At 46.7% G+C, this 23,286-nt stretch overlaps 1 protein-coding gene and 1 long non-coding RNA gene across 6 annotated transcripts in view; one reads left to right on the top strand and one right to left on the bottom strand.

The window, feature by feature from the left end:
• Window positions 1-115: 115 nt before the first annotated feature.
• LOC143988787 (uncharacterized) overlaps window positions 116-23,286 on the bottom strand; it is a 76,996-nt gene continuing 53,825 nt past the window's right edge. For all 3 annotated transcript variants that reach the window (XM_077488649.1, XM_077488647.1, XM_077488648.1), the window contains 4 exons: window positions 22,976-23,093; window positions 20,117-20,305; window positions 3,970-4,160; window positions 116-2,943 (listed from right to left, as the gene is read on the bottom strand). In XM_077488649.1, coding sequence (XP_077344775.1) covers window positions 536-2,943; window positions 3,970-4,160; window positions 20,117-20,305; window positions 22,976-23,093 — 2,906 coding nt within the window. In that variant the 3' untranslated portion in view covers window positions 116-535. The remainder of the gene's footprint in view (window positions 2,944-3,969; window positions 4,161-20,116; window positions 20,306-22,975; window positions 23,094-23,286) is intronic.
• Window positions 16,385-23,286, top strand: part of LOC143988789 (uncharacterized) — a 110,965-nt gene continuing 104,063 nt past the window's right edge. For 2 of the 3 annotated variants that reach the window (XR_013276914.1, XR_013276912.1), the window contains exons 1-2: window positions 16,385-16,465; window positions 21,036-21,152. This is a non-coding gene — a long non-coding RNA (uncharacterized LOC143988789). Of the gene's footprint in view, window positions 16,466-21,011; window positions 21,153-23,286 lie in introns of all 3 variants that reach the window. The other variant, XR_013276913.1, reaches the window with a different exon arrangement.

Raw genomic sequence — 23,286 nt, 5'->3', positions numbered from 1 at the left:
AGGGACTATGCCGAACTACTATTGAACAACATTAGTTTATAAGATTCTCCAAAAAGAAGGCAAAGCTATACAATAAAAACTGATCATATAGCAAAAAAAACTAAAAACGTAAAAGTAGTAAACATCGCCTCAGGTTTCTTATTTTTAAGATCATACATACTGTAGTACCACTTGCATAATATATTTTTTAAATCTGTCCTATGACACAAATGCCCATTCAGCTACATTTAAAAGCATCAACATATACATTATAATACATTATAATATACAAACTCTATCAGAGATAACAAATTCTTGCTAAGTTCTTTTTTTCAGCAGCACTTCCAAAGTCTTTACTAGCTGTTTTAAATTGAACAGATTAACTAGAAGCTTTAGCTTTAAAACTTGATTCAGAATAGGAATATGGCACACAACAAGACTTCAGTGTAGCAGATCATCCATATCATATTTTAGCACCTCTGACAAGTGTACTTGTTAAGATGATTCATATTGTAAGGGAGCTGTTGCTTTAGAAGGAAGTTTGTAATTTACAAAGCTAGGAGGAATATGAGCTTTCTATCAGTCTCTGATGACCTACTCCCTTCACCTGATAACTAAGCACCAAAGCATGGTTCTTGTTCAGATTGTTTGTCACCAGCACTTGTATGTCCTTGGTTCCAGCTGTGCTGCATACCCCTTCCCAGCATTCGTCATGGCCTAAGGTCAGAGGCCAAAAGTTCTTGCCCTTGACAGACACTGCTGCCAGCCCTCTGGCCTTAATTCTGAACCGTACGTCAGTGTTGGCTGGCAAAACACCAGTCTTTGGCTCTAGCAGTTCATAACCTGAATTCCAGCCATTATATCTCATGGGGAAAAATGGCCACCTTATTTTTGTGTTGGAGCAATATAGAAGGTAATTACAGGCATAATCGTAAACATTGCTGAGATCTGTCTTCATCTTAGTGCATATCTTAAGAACATAGTAGCCAGCTTTAGGGAGTTGGATGTGAAACTCTACCCGACCCTCCTTCTCTAGTTGAAAAATGTATCTTCTCCTTGCTTCCTCTGTTGTGATGTCATCAGAATGTAAGGTAGCCACAATATCAGTTGTTTCATCTACAGCAAAACTGACACAACAGCGTCCATCATCTGTAAAGATTGCAGGCTCAAGGTGGGATGGGCGAAGAAGACCCTTTTTTTCTGAGATATAACTAGGTCCAGCGGGGTTGCATAGTTCAAGGGGTAACAAAGGCCACTTCACTTGAGTATTAACACAGGTAATCAGATAATTGCATGCAAATTTAAAATTACCCTGCTCAGATTCAGTGTATATCTTCAGAACATACATCCCAGCCTGTGGAAGTCTTACCTGAAATTCTACTCTGTTCTGTTTTTGGACTTGAAGTATGTGTCTCCTTTCTCCCTCTTCTGTTAATAACACATCTTCTGACTGCAACCTGCCAAATATACCCATCTCCTTCTTGAGTGTAAAAGAGACAGAGCAGCGTCCATCCGAAGTGTGAATGATTGGCTCGGTTTGGGAAGGCTGCAAAAGGCCTTTTTTCTCTGACAGAGATGTTGGTCCAACAGGGTTTTGAAGTATGTTGGGAAAGGGCGGCCAAGCTGCCTTTGGATTAGAACAAGATATTAGATAACTGCAAACAAGCTCATAGCTTCCAGGTTGAAATTTATTATCTGCATAAATCCTGAGGTCAAAAGAGCCGGGTCTTGGAAGCTGGATGTAGAACTCTGTCTGATGCTTCTTCTGTATTTGGAGAATGTACCGTCTTTCCATCTGGCTATTCCACTTGTTATCATCAGAATGTAACGTAGCCAGGCAGCTCATATCTCTGTCTAAGGAGAAACTTAAAGAACAGCGTCCATCTGTGCTGTTGATTACTTGTCCTAGCTGTGATGGCTGGATAAAACTTTTTTTGTCTGCCGAGTTGCTGGAACCCACTGGTATCTGTGGTATTGCAGTGACACCTGGGCCTGAAGTCTCTATGCCTGAACAACATATTAAGTAATTGCAGGTATATTCAAAGTTAGTTGGAGAGGTTTTGCTATCTGCAAAGATCTGGAGAACATATGAACCAGTCTTAGGCAAACGAACCTGCAGTTCTATATGGTGGCCTCTATGAACTTGTGTCACATGACGCTTGTCTCCACAGTCATTAAATGATACATCATCACACTGAAGGGCTGGTAAAATTTTTATATCATCCTTTAAAGTAAATGAGATAGAAACCTGCCCAGTGTGTGTGTAAATAATGGGATCGTTACAAGAGGGTTTCAGAATACCTTTTTTCTCCATTAAGGCAGTTGGCCCAACAGGGTTCTGTAATTGTTTGGGGAAAGGTGGCCATACAACTTCAGGATCTGTACATATGATTAGGTAATTACAGAAACACTCAAACTTGCCTGGACCAGTGGAGCTGAGAAGTTTTAGAGCATAGTAACCTGCCGTGGGAAGGTGGACTTTAAATTCCACTCTGTTTCCTCGCTGGGTTTGCAGAACATATCTCCTCTCATCTCCCGATTTGATCTGATCTCCATGTAATGTTGCTACAACAATGTTTCTCTTGGCTAGAGTTAAACCAAAAGTACAACGGCCATCGTAAGTGTTAATCACTGGGTCACGGCATGTGAGCTGCAGAAAGCCCTTTTTGTCAGTTAGCCAGCTGGGGCCAACTATAACATCCAGCTCCTTAGGGATCATAAACACAGGGTCCACCGATCTGCAATAGACAATATACTCTACAACATTATCATATGATTCTTTGCTACTGTCATACGCTTTTGTATATATTGCCAGCGTGTGTCTTCCAGTCACTTGTGGATATAATTCGAGCTGCATCCCTGTTTTAGTTAATGTCATCAACCCAGGCTTCTCTGTTTTATTGAGTGTGAAAGAGAACAGTGCAGGGGAGCGACCTTCAATAGAAAAGGTAACTTTTCCATTAACTGTAATAAAATAGAAATTGCGTCATCTATTAGGGTTCATGGGTTAGAATAAAAATATAAGATATTGTCATGGTCACTGTTCTACACTACCTAGATATAGCACCAAAAGTCTTCTAAAATAGTATTTTCTATGCATTTTAGTTTCTGCTATTGCCAGATTCACTTTTATTGAAAATGAAAATTAGGCCAGTCCTATTTTTTTTTTTTTTTTACCTAGTTCCAATTTTAATGTTTACTTTTACTGACATCTGACAATTTTTAAGCATGTGTTCTTCCCAGTGGAAATTTTTCCAATTTGCTTGTTGTCATGAGCAACCACACATAGCTGTGTGTATGTAATGCTGTCCTAATAGCTTTTACAAAATATAGAGTGCATTTTATGGATTATACTGCAATATGCACTTGTGAGAGGTCTACAAATGTCCTCAGCTATTCTGGTTGTCTTATGACATAGAAAGCTGGGAATAACCTCATATTAAAGTACATCTAAACCCACAAACACACTTTTTATATGGTGAAGCTTACCAATTCATAGAGGTAGTGGCTGCAATATTATCTTCCTTCTGTAAAATACTCATCCCCACCCCTTTATTCTGGAGAGAATGAAAGTAAGATATGTCTAAAGTGGAGCATAACAACAATGGCTTGCACTGAAGATACAATATGGAAGTGACAAAATCATTAAGTAAAAATAAAAGAAAAATGCTTGAAAAAAAGAAAATGAATGCAGCCACATCATCTAAGTAGTGATAAGCTGCAAAACTGAGTACTGAACAGTGTTTGCTTTAGGAACTTGTACTTCCCTTCCCATAATTATCTTTTGTTGGTCATATATTGGAAGCATGCCATTTATACTGTAACCACAAGCTACCACATGGCAACAAGCAACATTTTAACATTTCCTTTTGCATAGCAGGTATTAGTCAGCATTATAAGTACAAGGAAATTTGTCAGGTAAAAGATACATAAGGGTCAACTCTATTGATTATTTCAGGGCCCTGCCTTCATTATAAGCATAGAGAATACCTGTTTCAACCTGGAGGGTCTCGGGAAAGGACGCTATCAGGCCGGCATTGTAGAAGCTGCTCTTACGACACAAGTTTCCCTCAAACTGTTTGAGTGACAGTGGCACTTGCAGCAGTTGCCAGTTCTGATTATCAGGGAAATGTTCCTCTATGAATAATGCAGGGTGAGTCAGAAAGTAAAATTCATTGTATCTGCCAAAAGAAAAGTTTTTTTTTGTTTTCTTCTTATCAATACATTTTTTTTTTTCAGGAATGTATAAACATACATGACAACAAGTGCAATTCAAGTCATTGAAGAGGTTTACACAAGATCAAAGTGTGATACAATGATAGTCAGGTCAAGACTGCCAAGACTAATCTATTTTCACATCTATGTTCACAATGCCCTCCAATAGAAAATCCCAGTAAACATCTTAATTGTGTAAATAACCAACTAGAGGGGTAAAAAGTGAAAGCGGTTGTATACCCCTTTAGCACATTTTTACCTGTAAGGCTTACCTGTAAGTAAAATGAATATCTTCTAAACCGTACATTCACCTTGCATGCAGCTGTTGACGTCAGCGGCGCATGCGTTGTGAAGGTCCGGTGGATGCTGCCGGAAAATCAGATCTCCTTGCCGGAAATTGGACTACCGCGCAAACTCACGGAAGTGACGTCGTTGTGGATCCGTCCACTGACAGCGCCGGAGACACAAACCCGGAAGAAAAGCAGAGGGGAAAACGTCAGCCCCCTCGGGATGCGATGCCGATGCTTCGTTCTAAAGTATTTCATAATGAGCTAGTATGCGGTGCATTTGCCTTACAGATTTTTTTTTTCTTTGCGGGTATACAACTGCTTTAAGAAAAGTAAGATTTACTAAAACTGCAGAGTGCAAAATCCAGTGCAGCTCTACATTATTATTATTATTATACAGGTTTTATATAGCGCCAACAGTTTGCGCAGCACTTTACAACATGAGGGCAGACATTACAGTTACATTACAATTTGGTACAAGAGGAATCAGACGGCCCTGCTCATTAGAGCTTACAATCTAAAAAGAAAGGGTCAATTGATACAAAAGGTAATAGCTGTGGGGGATGAGCTGATGGAGGAAGTAAAACAGTGTTAGTTAGAAGCAGGATAGGCTTCTTTGAAGAGAAGGGTTTTCAGGGATCGCCTAAAGATGGATAGATTAGGGGACAGTCGGACAGATTGGGGTAGGGAGGTCCAAAGGATGGGAGAAGCTCTGGAGAAGTCCTGGAGGCAAGCATGGGAGGAGGTGACAAGGGAGCTAGAGATCAGGAGGTCTTGGGATGACCAAAGAGAGCAGCTTGGTTGGTATTTTGGGACTAGGTTAGTGATACATAGAAACCAATCAGCTTACATGTTTTTATTGTCAAAGCTTAAAGGATAACTCCACTTTCATGGGGGAAAAAAAATGGACAACTAAAGAAAAAATAAATAATATAGCATATTATAGCCAATTGTGACACAAGTCATTTCGCAATTAAATGTTTTTAAAAATTACCTTTCCTTTTAAATCTGCAGCTCTGTAATTGTCTGAAATTGCAATGCAATATGGCAACCTGGAGGGGTTATGTACACAAAATATGTACAAAACGCTCCCCAGAAACATAATTTCCTGCTTGCGTAATTAGCTCACTGATTTTCACAGAAGTCTGTACTAAGATACAAGTCAGATTTCAGAAGTCACCCCTGCAACAAAAATGTCATTTTTGGTGCGATACTTCCAATAGAAAATCACGTCTAAAGGGATGCGGGCCCGGCAGCTTTCCTCATCGGTGCCCTGCAGGTGCTACAACTGATTGATAATTATGAAACCACTCCTATTAGAATCACTTTTCCACATGGACACAGACAAACACATAGTATTTTCTTCAGAATAACAAAAGGTCGGAATCTACAACAAAGGTTGTTAAAATCCTTGTAATGTACATAGATCTCCCAGAGGGGAATGTTTTTTTTTTCCGCAACAAAAGTGGAGTTACTCTTTAATTGAACTAGCTAAAGTTAGAAGTTGATTGGCTACCATGCACAGCTGCACCAGGTTTTGCACTCTCCAGGTTTAGTAATTCAACCTCAATCTGGGGAGCCAGAATACGCAGCGGGTGGGAGAGAAGTGAGGGAACACGACTCGCTGATAAGACAGAGTAGCCCAGCTACCTGGATGAAATAATCAGATGGTCAGGAGTGAGTGGTCAGTCTCTAGGTAGGATATATCCAACCAGGGGTTTCAGACCCATTTAAACTTAACTTGTCCATGAGGATCACAGACATATTTTCATACAAGAGGTACAATACAATTGTATTCTTCACCTGGGATACCCCCTTGGTAGCGCAGAGCATGCTTTAAATAGAAGTCATTTCAAAATGAGAACAGTAAGGCAAAACTGGGTATTTGTGAAAAAATATGAAAATGAACAATAAGGATGAAAAGGATGAAAATAAGTGAAAACCTCATGTATGGGCCGGTTCACACTGCAGGCGCGGCGAGGCGTCTCCGACTTGCCTCGCCGCGACCTGCGGCGACCTCAGCGGCGACTTGCAGAGGACTTCTGTATAGAAGTCAATGCAAGTCGCCCCCGAAGTCGCCCAGAAGTAGTACAGGAACCTTTTTTCTGAGTCGGAGCGACTCGAGTCGCTCCTCTCAGAACGGTTCCATTGTACAGAACGGGGGCGACTTGCGGGAGCGAGGCGAGGCGAGTCGTGTCGCCTCGCATCGCCCGCTGTGTGAACCGGCCCTAAGTGTTAATATGGATAAATAGAACAAATTACTTTACCACATAATTAAAGCAGCTGCAGTGTGAAATTGGTGTAAACAATTAATAAATGATAAAAAGTATATCGCGCTAAATGCTAAAAAAAATGACATACAGGTAATAACTGATACACAGGTAATAATTAATAAAATGAATCAAACAGTCCCCAGTGAAAAAAAGGTGCTTGTGCTAGTGAAATAATATCCAATGCTGTGGATATGGGGCGACCCCTATGGATACCCTCTGGACCGATGATTGGCAGCGGTGAATGTTCCTCATATAAATAGATATAATAGAAAAAGCCTCATTGCGCAGTACCGTTGATAAAGAGCTTTTTATTCCAAAAAATATAAACTCGCATGTATGTGACTATCAGATTGGCCATCCTCAGGAAATTACGAGTAACTTCCTGAGGACAGCCAATCTGATAGGCCGAAAAGCATGGCTCGTACACACGATTGGACTTTCCGATAACAAAACCGTGGAATTTTGTCCGAAGGGCATTGTCTCAAACTTGTCTTGCATACACACGGCCACACAAATGTTGACCAACAATTATGAACGTAGTCACGTACTACATTGTTTTCCAGCTCTTTAGCACCACCCTTTGGGCTCCTTCTGCCAATTTTGTGTTAGTAAAAGTCTGGTGAGTGTTGATTCGTGTTTCTCATTTTGCGCTTTTCAGTTTGTTTCTGAGCGGCCGTTCATTACCCAGACATTGCGGAATCGGAGGAGATAACGCTTTATTTATTATTGGCATTTGAGTTATTGCTTTGTCATTATTTTTTAATATGATTTGATTTGCTATATTTTCTATATTTTTGGATGCATAGAATGCACTTTTTGGTTAAGTTCTATTGGCAGATAGCATGTCTTTGTTTTCTTTTTTGAATGCACAATAAAAAAATTGTGGAGAATAATACTTGGCTATGTGTTTTAATTCAAATGACAGTTTGGGAGTAGGCAGTTACATTTAAAATTAACAAAGGACACCAACATAGTTGTATCTTTGATCTTAAAAACTACAGGATAATGGTGTTGGGGTAACTTGCCCAAATAAAAAATTAAAAAAAAGCATAATAATAATCTTGATATCACTAGAAAAAAAAAGCCTTTGAAAATTTGTTTGCAATAACTGGCATAATTTACCATGTCATGCATGTTAATTCTCCATTACGAATGCTAGTTTACAAGACCAAACGCTTCTGGCTTGTCCTTGCTTCCGAGCATGCATGTTTGTACGATGGACTTGTGTGTACACGATCGGAAAATCCAACAACACACATTTGTTGGCAGAAAATTTGAAGACGTGCTAGCCAACATTTTGTTGGTGGAAAGTCTGACAACAATTGTCCATTGGCGCATACACACGGTCGGATTTTCTGCCAACAGCCTGACATCAAACATTTCCTGTTGGAAAATCTGATCGTGTGTACGAGCCTAAAGGCTTAACATTTCTGGGATCCAACACATTTTCCAGCATTTAGCATCCACATTCTTGTAATGCTGTACAACTAATGTAACTGGGTCTGTGATGCAGCATTCTCTAGTAAAGGCAGAAGTTATATGGCATCAAAATTATTTTTAAATAGTTTTTTATATGGTATGAAACACATTTTGAGAAACGAGGCTCCATTATTGTTCTGTAGATGCTGTGAACATGGGAAGTGAAGTAAACCTGTTAGATATTTCAAACGTTTAAAACAAACAGCATGTTATAACCTTTGTTAGCTAGAAAATCCTAGATTTAGGGTCACTTTGTTACTAACAGTTCAAATTCAGTCCTAGGTCTCACCTTCCAACCCCCACTCTCTCCAGTAATTTTTGAACCTGTCAGCTTCCCACTTCCCGGAGACCGGGCCACGGTGCATTAAGTCAGCACCTTGGCTCCCTCCTCCTTCCCCCCGCCGCAGGGCAAGAAGAGTGCAGCGGTGTCTCACGCATGCACAGTAGGGACCCAGTGTGAAGCCATAATGCTTCACTACTAGGTTCCCTTACTGACAATGGCGGTGGCAGCACCCGACCAGCCGATGGAAACATCAGCTGTGGTGCCAACTTCGCTGGACTTCAGGGCAGGTTAGTGTCTTATTATTAAAAGGCAGCAGCTGCAGTATGTGTAGCTGCTGGCTTTTAATTTTTGCAGGGGTGGGCAGATCTCCACTTTAAGCCAGCCATAGATGGTTCGAATCTTGGCTGGTTTAGCAGGAACTGGCCGCCATCCGAACTATGTATGGGCAGGCTGAATGTACCCAAGTTGATCGATCCATCGACTTGGGTACAACCAGCCTGCTGGATTTTACATGCTATTATTGCTAGCAGTTGTTATGGTAGCTAGAAATAATTACTGTGTTCTCTCCGCGGTAAAGGCTTCCCCCGCCCACCTGCCGGGTGAACACAATGGCTCAGTGGCAGGGATTTCACTGTCAACACTGTCCATGGTTGCAGGATAGAAATTTGCTTTGTCTATAGCCAGTGTTCGTGACCTGAAACAAGCATATGCATATAGCTGATAAAGAGATTCCTGATATCCTTATGTTTTGCGAGACAGTGACCTACTGATAAGAATGGATAGAATGACAACAATGGCAATATACTTGTGTCCTGGCAGATTGCCTATAACAGCCACTGAATTTTGGAGAGAGCTGTGGGGAAGACCCAGCAGACTCACCCAGTACAGGCTCCTTGCAGAAAACTACAGGAGGGTGGACTTAACACCAGTCACACAGAGAGGACCGGAGCGGGACGGACCGCAGGGATGGATAGAGGAGGGCCGGACATGACCGTGTGTCTAGTGACACACGAAGGGGTGGGATTTAGAAGGGGAGGCGGGGCCGAAGGAAGGGGAGCGGCCAGTTAAAGGAAGGGGGCGGAGCCGGGAACGGGCAGTGCGGAAGGAGGAAGACACGAGGAGGCAGTTTTTTCACTGCTCCTCGTTTTCGTCACGAACATGGCCGATGTGGAGGCGCTTCTGGAGAGGCTGCGGGCGGCGGCATCATCGCGGGGACCGGACTGGCTACACCAGCAGGTAGCGGCGGCGCTGGACGGGTCCGTGGAGCGGGAGGAACGGCCAGGAGGCGCAGACGGCGGCGGAATGGCGGCACGTGGGCGGATTTCCCGGCCGCCGACAAGGTACTCGCCTGGGACTGTGGGGGGGCCTGCTAGACTTTTCAGGAGCCCACGGGGGGAGCACTCCTTCCCCCCTGCTAAGAGGAGCCAGCCACTACATCCGGAGGGGTTCGGGCGGCCGGCAGGCCGCGGACATGCGGGAGGGGGCGGGGCCACGGACTCACATGGCGGGCCTTTGCCAGGCCCGAGCGGGACTGTCTCACCGGGAGTTCTGGATACTGCACCCCTGCAGGGGCCGGGGGGGGCTTCCAGGAGGAGGGTCAGGCGCCCTGCGGATGCCGGAAGGGTGGCCGTCAGCAAGGGGACTTCCGCGGGGGTGTCTCCCCCGGCCGCTCTGCACGTAGCGGGGGGGGCGGACGGTAGGACCCCCCGCACAGCTCGTGTTCATGGACGCACGGCTGCGGATGTCCGAAGCAGGTCCGGAGTTACCCCACCAGCAGCCCTGCGGGAGACGAGGGGGGCGGGCAAACGGGCTCCTCATGGCACGGCCAGGAAGGGTGCTCTTGCGGCCAGGGGTCCACCATTGACGATCCCCCCGGCAGCCCTGCACGGGTCGCGGGGGGTTGACGGAAGGAACAGCGTTGGGCCAGCCGCTGGGGGCCGAGCGGGCGGGGGTAGGGCCAGTCCGGAGGGGGGGCAGAGACTGTCAGGTGATCAGGGGCGGGCATCACGGAGCAGGAGCGGTGCCGGGAGCGGCCCGCCTGCCTACAGAGCCGAGAGACAGCCGGTCCCGCTGGACAGCGGGGGGGCAGCCGCCAGTCAACGAGGGGCGTGGAGCAGCCCGCCTTCCAGGGGCCCCTCGCCAGGGGGGTCGCCGTGTGCGGAGGACTTGGCCGGGGCGAGCAGATCGGAGGGGGAGCTGTCGGAGGAGGAGGAAGTGCCCAGTCGGCCGATCACGTCCAGGGAGGTCCGAACAGCGGCTGTGGGGAGTCCGCCCAGTCAGCCCGGTAAGTCGACTGACAATGTTGTTGTCACCACTGCTTTAAGGGGTTTGTTGGATTCTGTGTCGGTGGGGGGGGGAATGACAGGGTCTCCCGCGCCGCCGCTGGCGACCTCTGCCCAGCCGCGGGGCGGGAGTGGGCCCGACGGGGTGGCGCGGGGCCAGCTGGGGGAACTGTTGGAGGGTTTGCGGGTTCTGGTGGGCCGTTTTGCTGGTAACCCGGTTCTGGATCCCGCGGTGGGGGGAGGTGTCGACTGCGTGGAGCACGCAGGCGGTGCGACTCCTGGGGTCGCTGACGGGGTGCTCAGTGTGGGGTCGGGGGCGATACCCGTGGGCGGTCAAGTGCCGGAGGTTTCGGATAAGGTGAGTACGGCGGATTCGCCGGGCACGGAGAAGACGGCGAGGTCTGACATTGTGAGGATCGCAGATGCGGCTCGGTGCGAGGTATATGTATGCTTCGAGGGTCCGTTGGGGGCGCATTTAAAACAGGAGGTGAGGGACAAAATCTGGAAGGGGGAATATGTGGAGATTTTCTCCCTTTTGCCCCTGGAGAAGTTTAACCTGGATAGGGTTAAACCTGATGATACGAAGAAGGAGGATGAAGAGAAGCGTCGGTACCGTTTGATCCCGCGCACGTTTGCTAACTGGCTGCAAGCGTTCGCTATTTTGGCGAGCGTCATCGGGGAAAAGAGTCCCGAACACTGTTCGGCCTTATTTTGTTACATGGACGCGGTGGGGGAGGCCCATAGGGTTTATGGTGGCACGGCGTGGCTTCGCTACGACGAGCAGTTCCGTCAACGCAGGGCGGTGCGACCTGCCTTGCGTTGGGACCACAAGGACATTAGCCTCTGGATGAGGCTCATGGCGTCGGCGAGGACCCCTGATCGGCCATTTCAAGGGGGGGCCGGGAGTAGCCACTCTTCGGGACTGTCGGCCGGAAAAAAATGGGGAGTGTGTTGGCAGTTCAACGAGGGCTCCTGCAAGTTTGGGGGTGCCTGCAAGTTCAAACACGAGTGTTCGGGCTGCGGGGGAGGACACGCACTCGCGCGGTGTTTTAAGAAGGGAAAACGTGCCGGAGAGCCTTCGCACAAGAGGGACGACGCCGGTGATGTGGGAAAGGATGGTTCCTTTCCTAAATAGGTACCCAGATAGGGCGGCAGCGGGGTTGCTCTACGCCGGTTTTCGGCATGGGTTTAAGATCCCGTGTGCGTTATCGGTGGTGCCCCCGCTGGCGAGGAACTTGAAGTCGGCTTTGGAGCACCCGGCGGTGGTATCTGAAAAGCTGGCGAAGGAGGTGGCCTTGGGTCGGATGGCGGGGCCTTTTCCGACGAGACCGTTGGACGAGTTGGTGGTGTCGCCGTTGGGGGTGGTTCCCAAAAAAGAGCCTCACAAATTTCGGTTGATTCACCACTTGTCCTTCCCAAAGGGGGGGTCGGTGAATGACTTCATTGACCCGGAGGCTTGTACAGTGTCGTATACGTCGTTTGATGCGGCGGTCCGCTGGGTGAGGCGATACGGTCGTGGGGCGTTGATGGCGAAGTCTGACGTGGAATCTGCGTTTCGACTGTTGCCGGTTCACCCGGATAGTTTCTATTTGCTGGGTTGTTGTTGGCAGGAACGGTTTTATGTAGATAGATGTTTGCCGATGGGTTGTTCCATTTCCTGCGCGATGTTTGAGGCGTTTAGCTCCTTTTTAGAGTGGGTGGTTCGGGACGTGGCAGGTATTGACTCCGTCATCCACTACTTGGATGATTTTCTCTGCGTGGGTCCTCCTTCTTCCAATGTGTGTGCGATTTTGTTGTCCACGTTGCAGCACATTGCGGAGAGATTTCGGGTGCCTTTGGCTGCTGATAAGACGGAGGGCCCGCGTACTGAGCTGAGCTTCTTAGGCATAGTGATTGACTCCGTGGCGATGGAGTGCAGATTGCCAGAGGGGAAGCTCAGGGACTTGCAGAGGGAAATTCGGGAGATTCACGGGTGTAAGAAGGTTCGGTTGCGTGCGTTGCAATCATTGTTGGGAAAATTGAATTTTGCGTGTAGGATCATTCCCATGGGGAGGGTATTTTGTCGCAGGCTGTCGGCGGCCACGGCCGGGGTGCGGTCGCCTACGCACTTTATCAGATTGACTAGGGAGCATAGGGAAGACCTTTTGGTGTGGTACAGATTCCTGAGCGAGTACAATGGCAAGTCAGTGTGGATGTCGGGCCCGGTGAGTAACTTTGACGTGGAGTTGGTTACTGACGCCGCGGGATCCACGGGCTACGGAGCGTTCTTTCAAGGTCACTGGAGCGCGGAGCCATGGCCGCGATCTTGGGTAGAGGCGGGTTTCCTGAAGAATTTGGTGCTGCTGGAACTTTTTCCGGTGGTGCTGGCCTTGGAACTATGGGGGCAGGCTTGCAGGAACTTGAAATTGCGGCTCAATTGCGATAATATGGGGGTTGTGCAGGTGATCAACGGCATGTCGGCGTCGTCACAACCTGTCGTACGGCTGCTGCGACAGTTGGTGTTGCGCTGCTTGCAGTTGAACATTTTGCTTTATGCTGTGCATATCCCGGGGGTTGATAATGCCCTGGCTGATTCTTTGTCTCGGTTCCAGTGGGACAGGTTCAGGACTCTGGCGCCGGACGCGATGGAGGAGGGAGTCCCCTGCCCGGGCTGGATTTGGGAGTTGGCATTGGAATCGCCGCAGGATGGATCCGGCGGTCCTTAAGTGCGGCCACATGGTCGGCTTATAATAAGGTATGGTTGGAATGGCTGGCTTTGGTCCGGGAGGCGGAGGTCGGGGCTGAGGAGCGTGAGATGAGGCTTTTGGTGTTGTATTGGGTGACCAGGAACATGGAGGAGGGGAAGTCGGTTTCCTCCATAAATAAGAAATTGACAGGGTTGGCGTTTTGGTTCAAGCTGCGGGGGATGGCGGATTGGACGAAAGATTTTTGGGTGAAACAGGCGGTTAAGGGATATCGGTTGGGGCATAAATGTCAGGATGCGCGGCGGCCTATTACTTTCGTGAATCTGTTGTCGTTGTGCGCACAATTGGGATCGGTGTGTTCATCGCGCTTTGAAGGGTTGTTGTTTTTGGCGGCTTTCTCGCTGGCGTTTTTTGGGGCTTTCAGGATCGGGGAATTGGTGAGCCCTTCCAAGGCGGTCGGGGGTGGATTGTTGGCGCAGGATGTAACAGTGCTCGACGATACCGTATCGGTGCTGTTGAGGAGGTCAAAAACGGACCAACGAGGTGTGGGGGTTCGTCTGTCCTTGCATGCGTTGCCAGGCTGTGTGGCATGCCCTGTTCGGGCGGTGGGTAGCTTTGTTCGGGAACGGCCGGCAGGGGGTGGTCCTTTCTTGGTTCATGCGGATGGGTCTTTCTTGTCCAAATACCAGTTTGTGGCGGTACTGCGACAATGCTTGCAAGGGTTGGGTTTGGATAGTGCAGCGTACGCTTCCCACTCCTTCCGTATCGGGGCGGCCACGGAGGCCGCCAGACGCGGGTTGGATGAAGCGGACGTGCGGAGGCTGGGGAGGTGGGAATCCAGACGATTCCGTACTTATGTTAGACCGCAGTTGGTTTGTGAATAAATGTAAAAAAAAAAAAAAAAAAAAAGAGAAGGGGGGTTTTTTGGTACAGTGGGGGTGAGTGATTGCTATGTTCTGTTCTGTTGTTTCAGATGGAGGGCCTCCGCGCCTCGTCTGGATCCTGGGGCATTCGTATGTGTGCTGGGGGGCCAGGAGAGGGGATGCCAGACCAGGTGGGAGACAGTTGGGGATCTCCGGGCGGGAGGCGACCATCCGGTGGCTGGGTAGGCCGGGTATGATGTGGGGCGGGGTGGTCCCAGAAGTGGAAAGATATGTTGGCTTGGATGGGCCGCCGGATGTGTTGGTCGTGCATGCAGGAGGTAACGACCTGGGTGTTCGTACGGTCAGGGACCTGATCGCGGATATCAAGGCGGACCTGGTATACCTGCGCACAGCTTTCCCGGACACGTTGCTGCTGTGGTCAGACATGGTGGCGCGGACAACTTGGCGCATGGCCCGGTCTGTGTACAGAATCAACAAGGCACGGATTAGAATCAATAAGGTGGTCGGGAGGTTTTTGGCAAAAGAAGGGGGGCTGGTGATTCGCCATAGGGACTTAGAGGTCAATGTTGGCCTTTATTTACGGAAGGATGGGGTCCATCTTACGGATGTGGGCATTGACCTTTGGTCAGTGGGGCTTCAGGAGGGCATTCAGGCGGCCCTGCGGGTGTGGAGGTGCCATCAAGGATGAGGTTTCACCCTTTCAGGCTGTGGCGGTAGTTATTTATTGGTCAGTGACGGTAGCAGTTATAGAGGTGGAAAAAGTGGGTGGGGGGCTCTTCGGTAGATGGCCCCTCCGGTGTGTACATCAAACGTTTTGATGAATACTGGTGTTGTTGCACTGCGGGAACGGTGGTTGTCTCCGAGCGGGACAGCTGGAGGCCTAGGAGGTTATGGAGAAAGTCCCGCAGTGCCCCCCCTGGGTGTATATATAGATATATACGAATATATATATTTATAGGTATATGGGAAGAAGGAGTTTAGCTCCGTCACTGACCAATCAATCTGGTAAAACATGTTGTTTCTTGGTTATATGTGTTTATAGGTTATTTAAGGGTATTTATTATTAAAGTAATTTTGGAGTTTTATTTTGGTTTTTAATAAAGGCTGTTGTGGCCAGTTTACTCCACGAGAACTGTGTGGTCTATTATTAAGGAAAAAGGGGTAGGAGTAAAAGGGGCTATTTCAGCTGAGTGTATATCTGGGCTACACGGGTCAAGAGAGGACCGGAGCGGGACGGACCGCAGGGATGGATAGAGGAGGGCCGGACATGACCGTGTGTCTAGTGACACACGAAGGGGTGGGATTTAGAAGGGGAGGCGGGGCCGAAGGAAGGGGAGCGGCCAGTTAAAGGAAGGGGGCGGAGCCGGGAACGGGCAGTGCGGAAGGAGGAAGACACGAGGAGGCAGTTTTTCCCACCCACCCTCCCTTTATAGGTTGTTGTTACTGTAGGCTGTGTTAATGTTTTTTGTCATTGCAGGTTCGGGAGCAAGGGTCGTCATGACAGCTGGGGTTGGCGGTAGTTATTTATTGGTCAGTGACGGTAGCAGTTATAGAGGTGGAAAAAGTGGGTGGGGGGCTCGTCGGTAGATGGCCCCTCCGGTGTGTACATCAAACGTTTTGATGAATACTGGTGTTGTTGCACTGCGGGAACGGTGGTTGTCTCCGAGCGGGACAGCTGGAGGCCTAGGAGGTTATGGAGAAAGTCCCGCAGTGCCCCCCCTGGGTGTATATATAGATATATACGAATATATATATTTATAGGTATATGGGAAGAAGGAGTTTAGCTCCGTCACTGACCAATCAATCTGGTAAAACATGTTGTTTCTTGGTTATATGTGTTTATAGGTTATTTAAGGGTATTTATTATTAAAGTAATTTTGGAGTTTTATTTTGGTTTTTAATAAAGGCTGTTGTGGCCAGTTTACTCCACGAGAACTGTGTGGTCTATTATTAAGGAAAAAGGGGTAGGAGTAAAAGGGGCTATTTCAGCTGAGTGTATATCTGGGCTACACGGGTCATGTACAAGGAAAGAAAGCAACAGTGAAGTGCAGGCTTACTTCACTGGTCTGGAATAAATACACAAGGGCATTGCTATTTAGGTAAGAATACACGCCTAATACATTGTATTTAGAAATGACTTGTTTAGCCTGAATTCCTGCTTTATCCCTTTTATTAAGTGTCTGTATATCTGACTGCCGGCTGTCAGAAACGTTCTGTGGCTGTGCAGCCACCCAATCCCTTCCAAAAAGTTAGCCCTTTCCCCGGGCATGTGCCTGCTATGTATCCCAAGCTCTGTATGCCCATCAGTGCACCCAGGGCTGGTGTTCTGCCGAGAAAGGTCCCCCGGCGGATAATGCGCCCCCCTGTACTGTGCAGGCGCAGCGCTTGCGCAGTACAAACCACAATGGAGCCACTGAAAATAGCCGAAGATTAACAGCTCTGAGTCAGCTCTACCGGGCGCTTGTGCAATGACCATGACATTGTGCCAGACGCACACTCCCGATGCTTGTGCTACTCTGCAAGGGGCAGGTGTATTACTGTTATATCGTGTAAGGGGCAGATGAGAAAAGGTGGAATTTTAAATTGATGGGCAGAGCTGATAACTTAGGGGTGGTTCTGCACTGATACTGTGATAAATTCGTTGTGTTAGTTACTTAACCACTTGAGACCCGCGCTATAGCCGAATTACGGCTACAGCGCGGACCTCCTTTGCCGGGACTACGTCTATTGACGTCGTCCCGTGCACGAGCGGAGCGCTCTGTGATCAGCGAGTCTATGAGACTCACCTGATCACTGATCCGAGCAAGGGGTCGATCCCGACCCCTTATCACGTGATCAGCTGTCAGCCAATGACAGCTGATCATGTGATACAACGGAGCCGGTAATCGGCTATTATTCCTCCTCGCGCTGACAGCTCAAGGAGAAAAAAAAAGAGCCGATCACCGGCAGCCGTGATCGGGACATCAGTCCCGATCACGGCCAGCCCTGCCAGTGCCCACCTGCCCCCTGCCAGTGCCACCTCATTAAAAAATAAGTGCCCCCCTTTGCCCACAGTGCCACCCAGCAGTGCCCACAGTGCCACCCAGCAGTGCCCACAATCTGCCTCAACAAAGGTGCTGCACCCCAGTGCCACATATCTGTGCCCATCAGTGTCATCTACCAGTGCCCAGCAGTGCCGCTCATCAGTGCCCAGCAGTGCCACCTATCAGAGCCACCTATCAGTGCCCATCAGTCCCATCTATCAGTGGTACCTATCAGTGCCCCTTAGTGCCACCCATCCATGCCACCCATCTGTGCCACCCTATCTGTGCCCATCTTTGCCCATCAGTGCCGCCATATCTGTGCCCATCGGTGCCGCCTTATCTGTGCCTATTAGTGCCGCCTTAACTATGCCCATCAGTGCCCACCAGTGCAGCCTATCAGTGCCCACCAGTGCAGCCTATCAGTGCCCACCAATGCAGCCTATCAGTGCCCACCAGTGCAGCCTATCAGTGCCGCCTCATCAGCGCACTTCAATGAAGGAGAAAAATGACATGTTTGCAAAATTTTATAACAAACTATTAACCACTTTCAGACCGGACCAATTTGCTGGTCAAAGACCAGACCACTTTTTGCGATTCGGCACTGCATCGCTTTAACTGACAATTGCACGGTCGTGCGACGTGGCTCCCAAACAAAATTGACGTCCTTTTTTTCCCACAAATAGAGCTTTCTTTTGGTGGTATTTGATCACCCCTGCGGTTTTTATTTTTTGCGCTATTAAACAAAAATAGAGCGACAATTTTGAAAAAAACGCATTATTTTTTACTTTTTGTTATAATAAATATCCCCCAAAAATATATAAAAAAACATTTTTTTCCCTCAATTTAGGCCAATACGTATTCTTCTACATATTTTTGGTAAAAAAAAATCGCAATAAGCGATTATTGATTGGTTTGCGCAAAAGTTATAGCGTTTACAAAATAGGGATAGTTTTATAGCATTTTATTAATAATTTTTTATTATTTTTTTTTTTACTAGTAATGGCGGCGATCTGCGATTTTTATTGTGACTGCGACATTGTCGGGGACCCATCGGACATTTTTGACACATTTTTGGGACCATTGTCATTTATACAGTAATCACTACTATATAAATGCAGTGATTCCTGTGTAAATGACACTGGCAGTGAAAGGGTTAACCAGTGGGTGGCAGTGTAGGGGTTAAGTGTTCCTAGGGGCGTGTTACTAACTGTGGGGGTGTTGGGCTTTCATTTAGTGTACACTGATCTCTGCTCCAATCACATGGAGCAGAGATCAGCGTCACTAGTTGCTAGGCAGAATGGAAAAATGTTGTTTATACAGCATTTCATCCATTCGGCCGCTCCGTGAGACGATCGCCCGCGGCGATCGAGTCCGCGGGTCCCGCGACCGGATTCACGGGGGTCCCGACCAGCGCGGGAGCGCGCCGCCGGCGGCGCGCTCCCGATAGCAGGGCGTCATCGAATATTGGACGTACATGCACGCCAATATGCCTGCCCGTGCCATTCTGTCGACGTACATCGTCGTGCGCTGGTCGGGAAGTGGTTAAACATGATTTTTTTTTTTTTGCTTTTTTTTTGTTTGTTTAGCAAAAAATAAAACTCCCAGCTGTAATTAAATACCACCAAAAGAAAGCTCTATTTGTGGGAAAAAAATGATAAAAATTTCATTTGGGTACAGTGTTGTATGCCCACGCAATTGTCATTCAAAGTGCATCAGCGCTGAAAGCTGAAAATTGGTCTGGGCAGGAGGGGGGTTTAAGTGCCCAGTAAGCACGTGGTTAAATAGGTCATGCATCAATTTAAAATTTGCCCTCTTTTGTAGCCATCTGCTCCTTACACGAGATAACAGTAATACACCCACCCCTTGCAGAGTTGCACGAGCGTCCGGAGTATACGGCAGCCTTCTGGTACAATGTCGTAGTCTTTGCGCCGACACCGTGTACAGCTGACTCACAGCTGTTCATCATAGTCTATTTTCGACGGCATTGTTGTGGTTCGCACTGCTCAAACGCTGCACCTGGGCAGTACAGGGGGGGGTCATTATCCGCCGGGGGGACCTTTCTCGGCAGAACACCGGCATGGCAGGTGTTGACAGGTAGAGGGAGGGGAGCCGAGCAGACTCTGTCCACTCCTTGCTGACCCAGAAGTAATGTGTTAAACAACTCCGCTTTAATTAAATAAAATAAAAACTCAAGCAAATAATATCCCCCTCAATTTTTTGAGGATCCCCACCCCCATGTAAATTAATGTAAATGCACACGCTGGGGGCACAAAAAATGTGGATGCCATACACGCTACATATCGCCAGGCATGAATAACCTGCGGGATCTTTTAAAGCATTGTCTATAGAAAACTGAACTGTACTGAAGTTTGTTCCACAGGCTCACACAATTTTAAGGTCTAACATGTTAGGTATTTGTTTACTCGGCCCAACCTCATCTTTTAGATTTGACCAACAAAGAAATGGGTAATCTATTGGGTTTGTGTGCCATAAAATTAAATTTAGTGTGTTTTTTACTTAAATTTTGCGTTTCCTAGACCTTTGCGCCAATATCATATAACATAAGCAATTGGAACTACCCCGATTTTTTCTCTAGGTCCTCTGCTTTCAGAAAATATATCATGTTTGAGAGTTTTATGTTATCTTCAAGGCTAAGATAACTTTTTAAATGTGTGCAAAAAATGAAAAAACGACTCAGACAGTGAAAACGTTTCCTGCTCTACTTACCGAAAGTTAAATTTATTACTGCTGCGGTCTGCAATTCCTGCTCCCCATGTGGTGTCTAGAAGGTGCCACTTCTTGTTTAGATACACTGCATTCCAGGCATGATTCGTCTCTCCAGAAAATGTCTGACCCAAAACGTAACACAAGCCCTTTGAGTAGCCACCAATTTTTACACACTGTATTCCTGCAAGCCTGTAGGTTGATGAGAATGAAGTGGCACAATCATTAAGATTACAATTCTGCTTAAAAAATTCCTCACATGCCAACAACAAAATAAAAAAAAAGTATTTAAGCAAAAATTCATAGTATTGCAGCTTACTGGTCCTTCGATATCGTGGCTGCACTCATTTTTCTTTAATGTGGTAATCCTGCTGTTAAGACACTTCCTGCCCTAGGGTGACAACCGTACTGAGCAGTTTTGTCAACCTAGGACAGGCAGTATGTTAATATAACAGTGTTAGGACAACATAACACCCTTTTAACTTTTCCATAACAGGGGAAGGGCTTTTGTAGTCACTGAGATAGAAGGGATTATGCCAGTCCTGAGGCAGAGATCACGGGTCATACGATTTCTGGCTGGATGAGCAATTTTTTATTTTATTTTTTTAGATAAAATAGCTTAGCTTTTTTTTTTAGATAGAAATAAACAGATAAAATAACATTCATGCAATGGTATATACTGAATAATAGAAAAGTTTGTTGTAAGAGTTTACATGTACTTTAAGCCTAAACTAAACCTTAGCTTGAGAAGTACGATATGGGTTAGTGACGTCATTAGTCTGGTGCAGACAGAAGTAAGCATTCCTTTAGTCTCTCCTCAAGTCATCTTTTGAATAGTCTGTACATTGCAACCTTTACAAATAATTGGTGACTGGCCTCTATTACAATAACCCAACAGGTATTTGATCTATACTGTACACAGCTATGAACATGAACACTACTGCCGAACATTGTGATTTGCAAAACTGTGTCATTGCTGACCGACAGCTGACCCTGAATGATTACTGAGCAAGGATGGCACTGACCTTCTAGGGGCAAAGTAAGTTGAAGACATCCTTTGTAGATGGGCACTGCACGTTGACAGCATTGCCACAAATGTTTACAGTGTATTATATGGTGGGTTGGGTTTTAATTGGAATAGTTATACCTGTACAATTTTTTATTTTTTGTATAATACATTTTTTTTGTTGTTAAAGGAACAGGGCTTGCATTTTTTATATATTTATTCATCTATTTATTTTGGTATTTATCATTATAAATTGCACACATTGAGTATTTTTCTTAAGTATTAGTGATAGCTGTCTGTAGTAGTCAGACAGATAATGGATTTGTAAGACTCATGTTTAGTACATAGAACAAATGTGTATTGCACTGTACTGGCTCTGGTAGTCCGAAGCTGGTGGAGTGTCCTAAAACTTAAAGTGGATTTCCACCCAGAAAAATTGAACTTCCGCAGATAGGATTCCTCCCCCCTCTGGTGCCACATTTGGCACCTTTCAGGGAGGGAGCGTATACCTGTCAATTCCAGGTATATGCTCCCACTTTCATGAGAAAGATCGCTGCACAGACTACCCAATGTCCGGCCCCTCCTCCTTCCCCCCCTGCTGCCTTCTGGGAGACACACAGGTCCTAGAAGACAGCAGGGACCATTTAGAACAAGTACCGTGACTCACACATGTAGGAAATGGTCTGTGAAGCCACAAGGCTTCACTTCCTGTTTCCCTTAGTAAGGATTCCGGGTGCCGACATCGTGGGCTCCCTGGGCTGGTAAGTGTCCTTATATTAAAAGTCAGCAGCTACAGTATTTGTAGCTGCTGACTTTGAATTTTTGTTTTCCCAGGCGGAACTCCGCTTTAATGGCAGTTGCTCTGGTCCTCCAATGAAGGAACTCTCTCTGCTGTGTTAATCAGAGATATCTGAATGACAATTGCAAATTCCACACCGCAGCCCACATTTTATGATTAGGCCATAAAATATGCTATTGATGCTCTGGGTGCAGAGTTATGATCTAAACAAAAATCTAAGTATGAGATATACCAGAGTATTACCATGTGTCAGATTTTTTTCAGATTTCCATTAAACTTATGCCGCGTACACACGAGCGGACTGTATGGCGTACTTAGTCCGTCATACAATCCGACGGACAGTCCGTCATACTTTCCACTGATCGGACTTGACCACACACGGATACCCAAACAGTCCGTCGAAAGCTTGCGCGATGACGTGTACAGCACGTACAACGGGACTAGAAATAGGAAGTCCAATACACAGCAAAGCACCCTTCCACCGTGTAAATCCTTTCTGGGCATGCGCCATTCTTAGTCCGTCGAACTAGCATACTGACGAGCGGATTGTCCGCTGAAACCAAAGTACGGCGGACAGAATTTCGAAAAATCCGAAATTCTTAGTACGCCGGACTGCACGCTGAAAAAGTCCGCTGAAGCCCACACACGAGCGGACTGTCCGCTGAAATGTGTTTAGACGGACTAAGTACGCCATACAGTCCGCCCGTGTGTACGCGGCATTACTCACACGTCCAATGCTTAGACTGGCTATTCCAAGCAAGTTACATTTAATTGACTGCAACATTGAAGACAATTCTTAGCTCATCAAGGTATCTCCTTTGGTTCTAATCAAAAAAAATGTCAAGGACATACCCCAACATTTTTAGCCACCTAACAATGACTGAAGGCAGATACTGATTGTCCAAAAACAGAATGGAGTTGTGTGAGTTGTGTACCACCGATTGAACAATTTCAGTTGAATGTGATTATCTATTACTATCTATATCATGACCTGGATAAATGAGAGCCTTTCAAGACTCCCCTTAGACTATAACTTTCACTCTACATATTCACTCACCTGCACATATTTTCAAACAGTCCTGCATATCCTTCACAGGCTCCTTTTCCACTGAGTAGGATCTTGGAGGGATCACTAGTCCATTTGGACTTGTCTTCCAGACCTTCTAAATCATATTCTAAATAAAATAAATATTGTTTTGTTAGTGTTCCTCCTAGTTTATTATTCTACCTTAGTTAATCAGTTTCTGCGCCTAGTAATCATCTTGTGACAAGACTAAGGATGGTATCAATCATATACGTCCACAAGAGCTTATGGGGAGATTGGCACAAGCAATAGGATACCAGTTATATAAAAATAATAATGATGAT

This window comes from Lithobates pipiens, unplaced genomic scaffold, assembly GCF_037356315.1.
Source record: "Lithobates pipiens isolate NorthernLeopardFrog02 unplaced genomic scaffold, aLitPip1_a1.2 Scaffold_18, whole genome shotgun sequence".
In the NCBI taxonomy this organism is placed as follows: Eukaryota; Metazoa; Chordata; class Amphibia; order Anura; family Ranidae; genus Lithobates; species Lithobates pipiens.
Note: the sequence above shows the minus strand (reverse complement) of the source record. Positions and strands in the feature narration are given on the sequence as shown.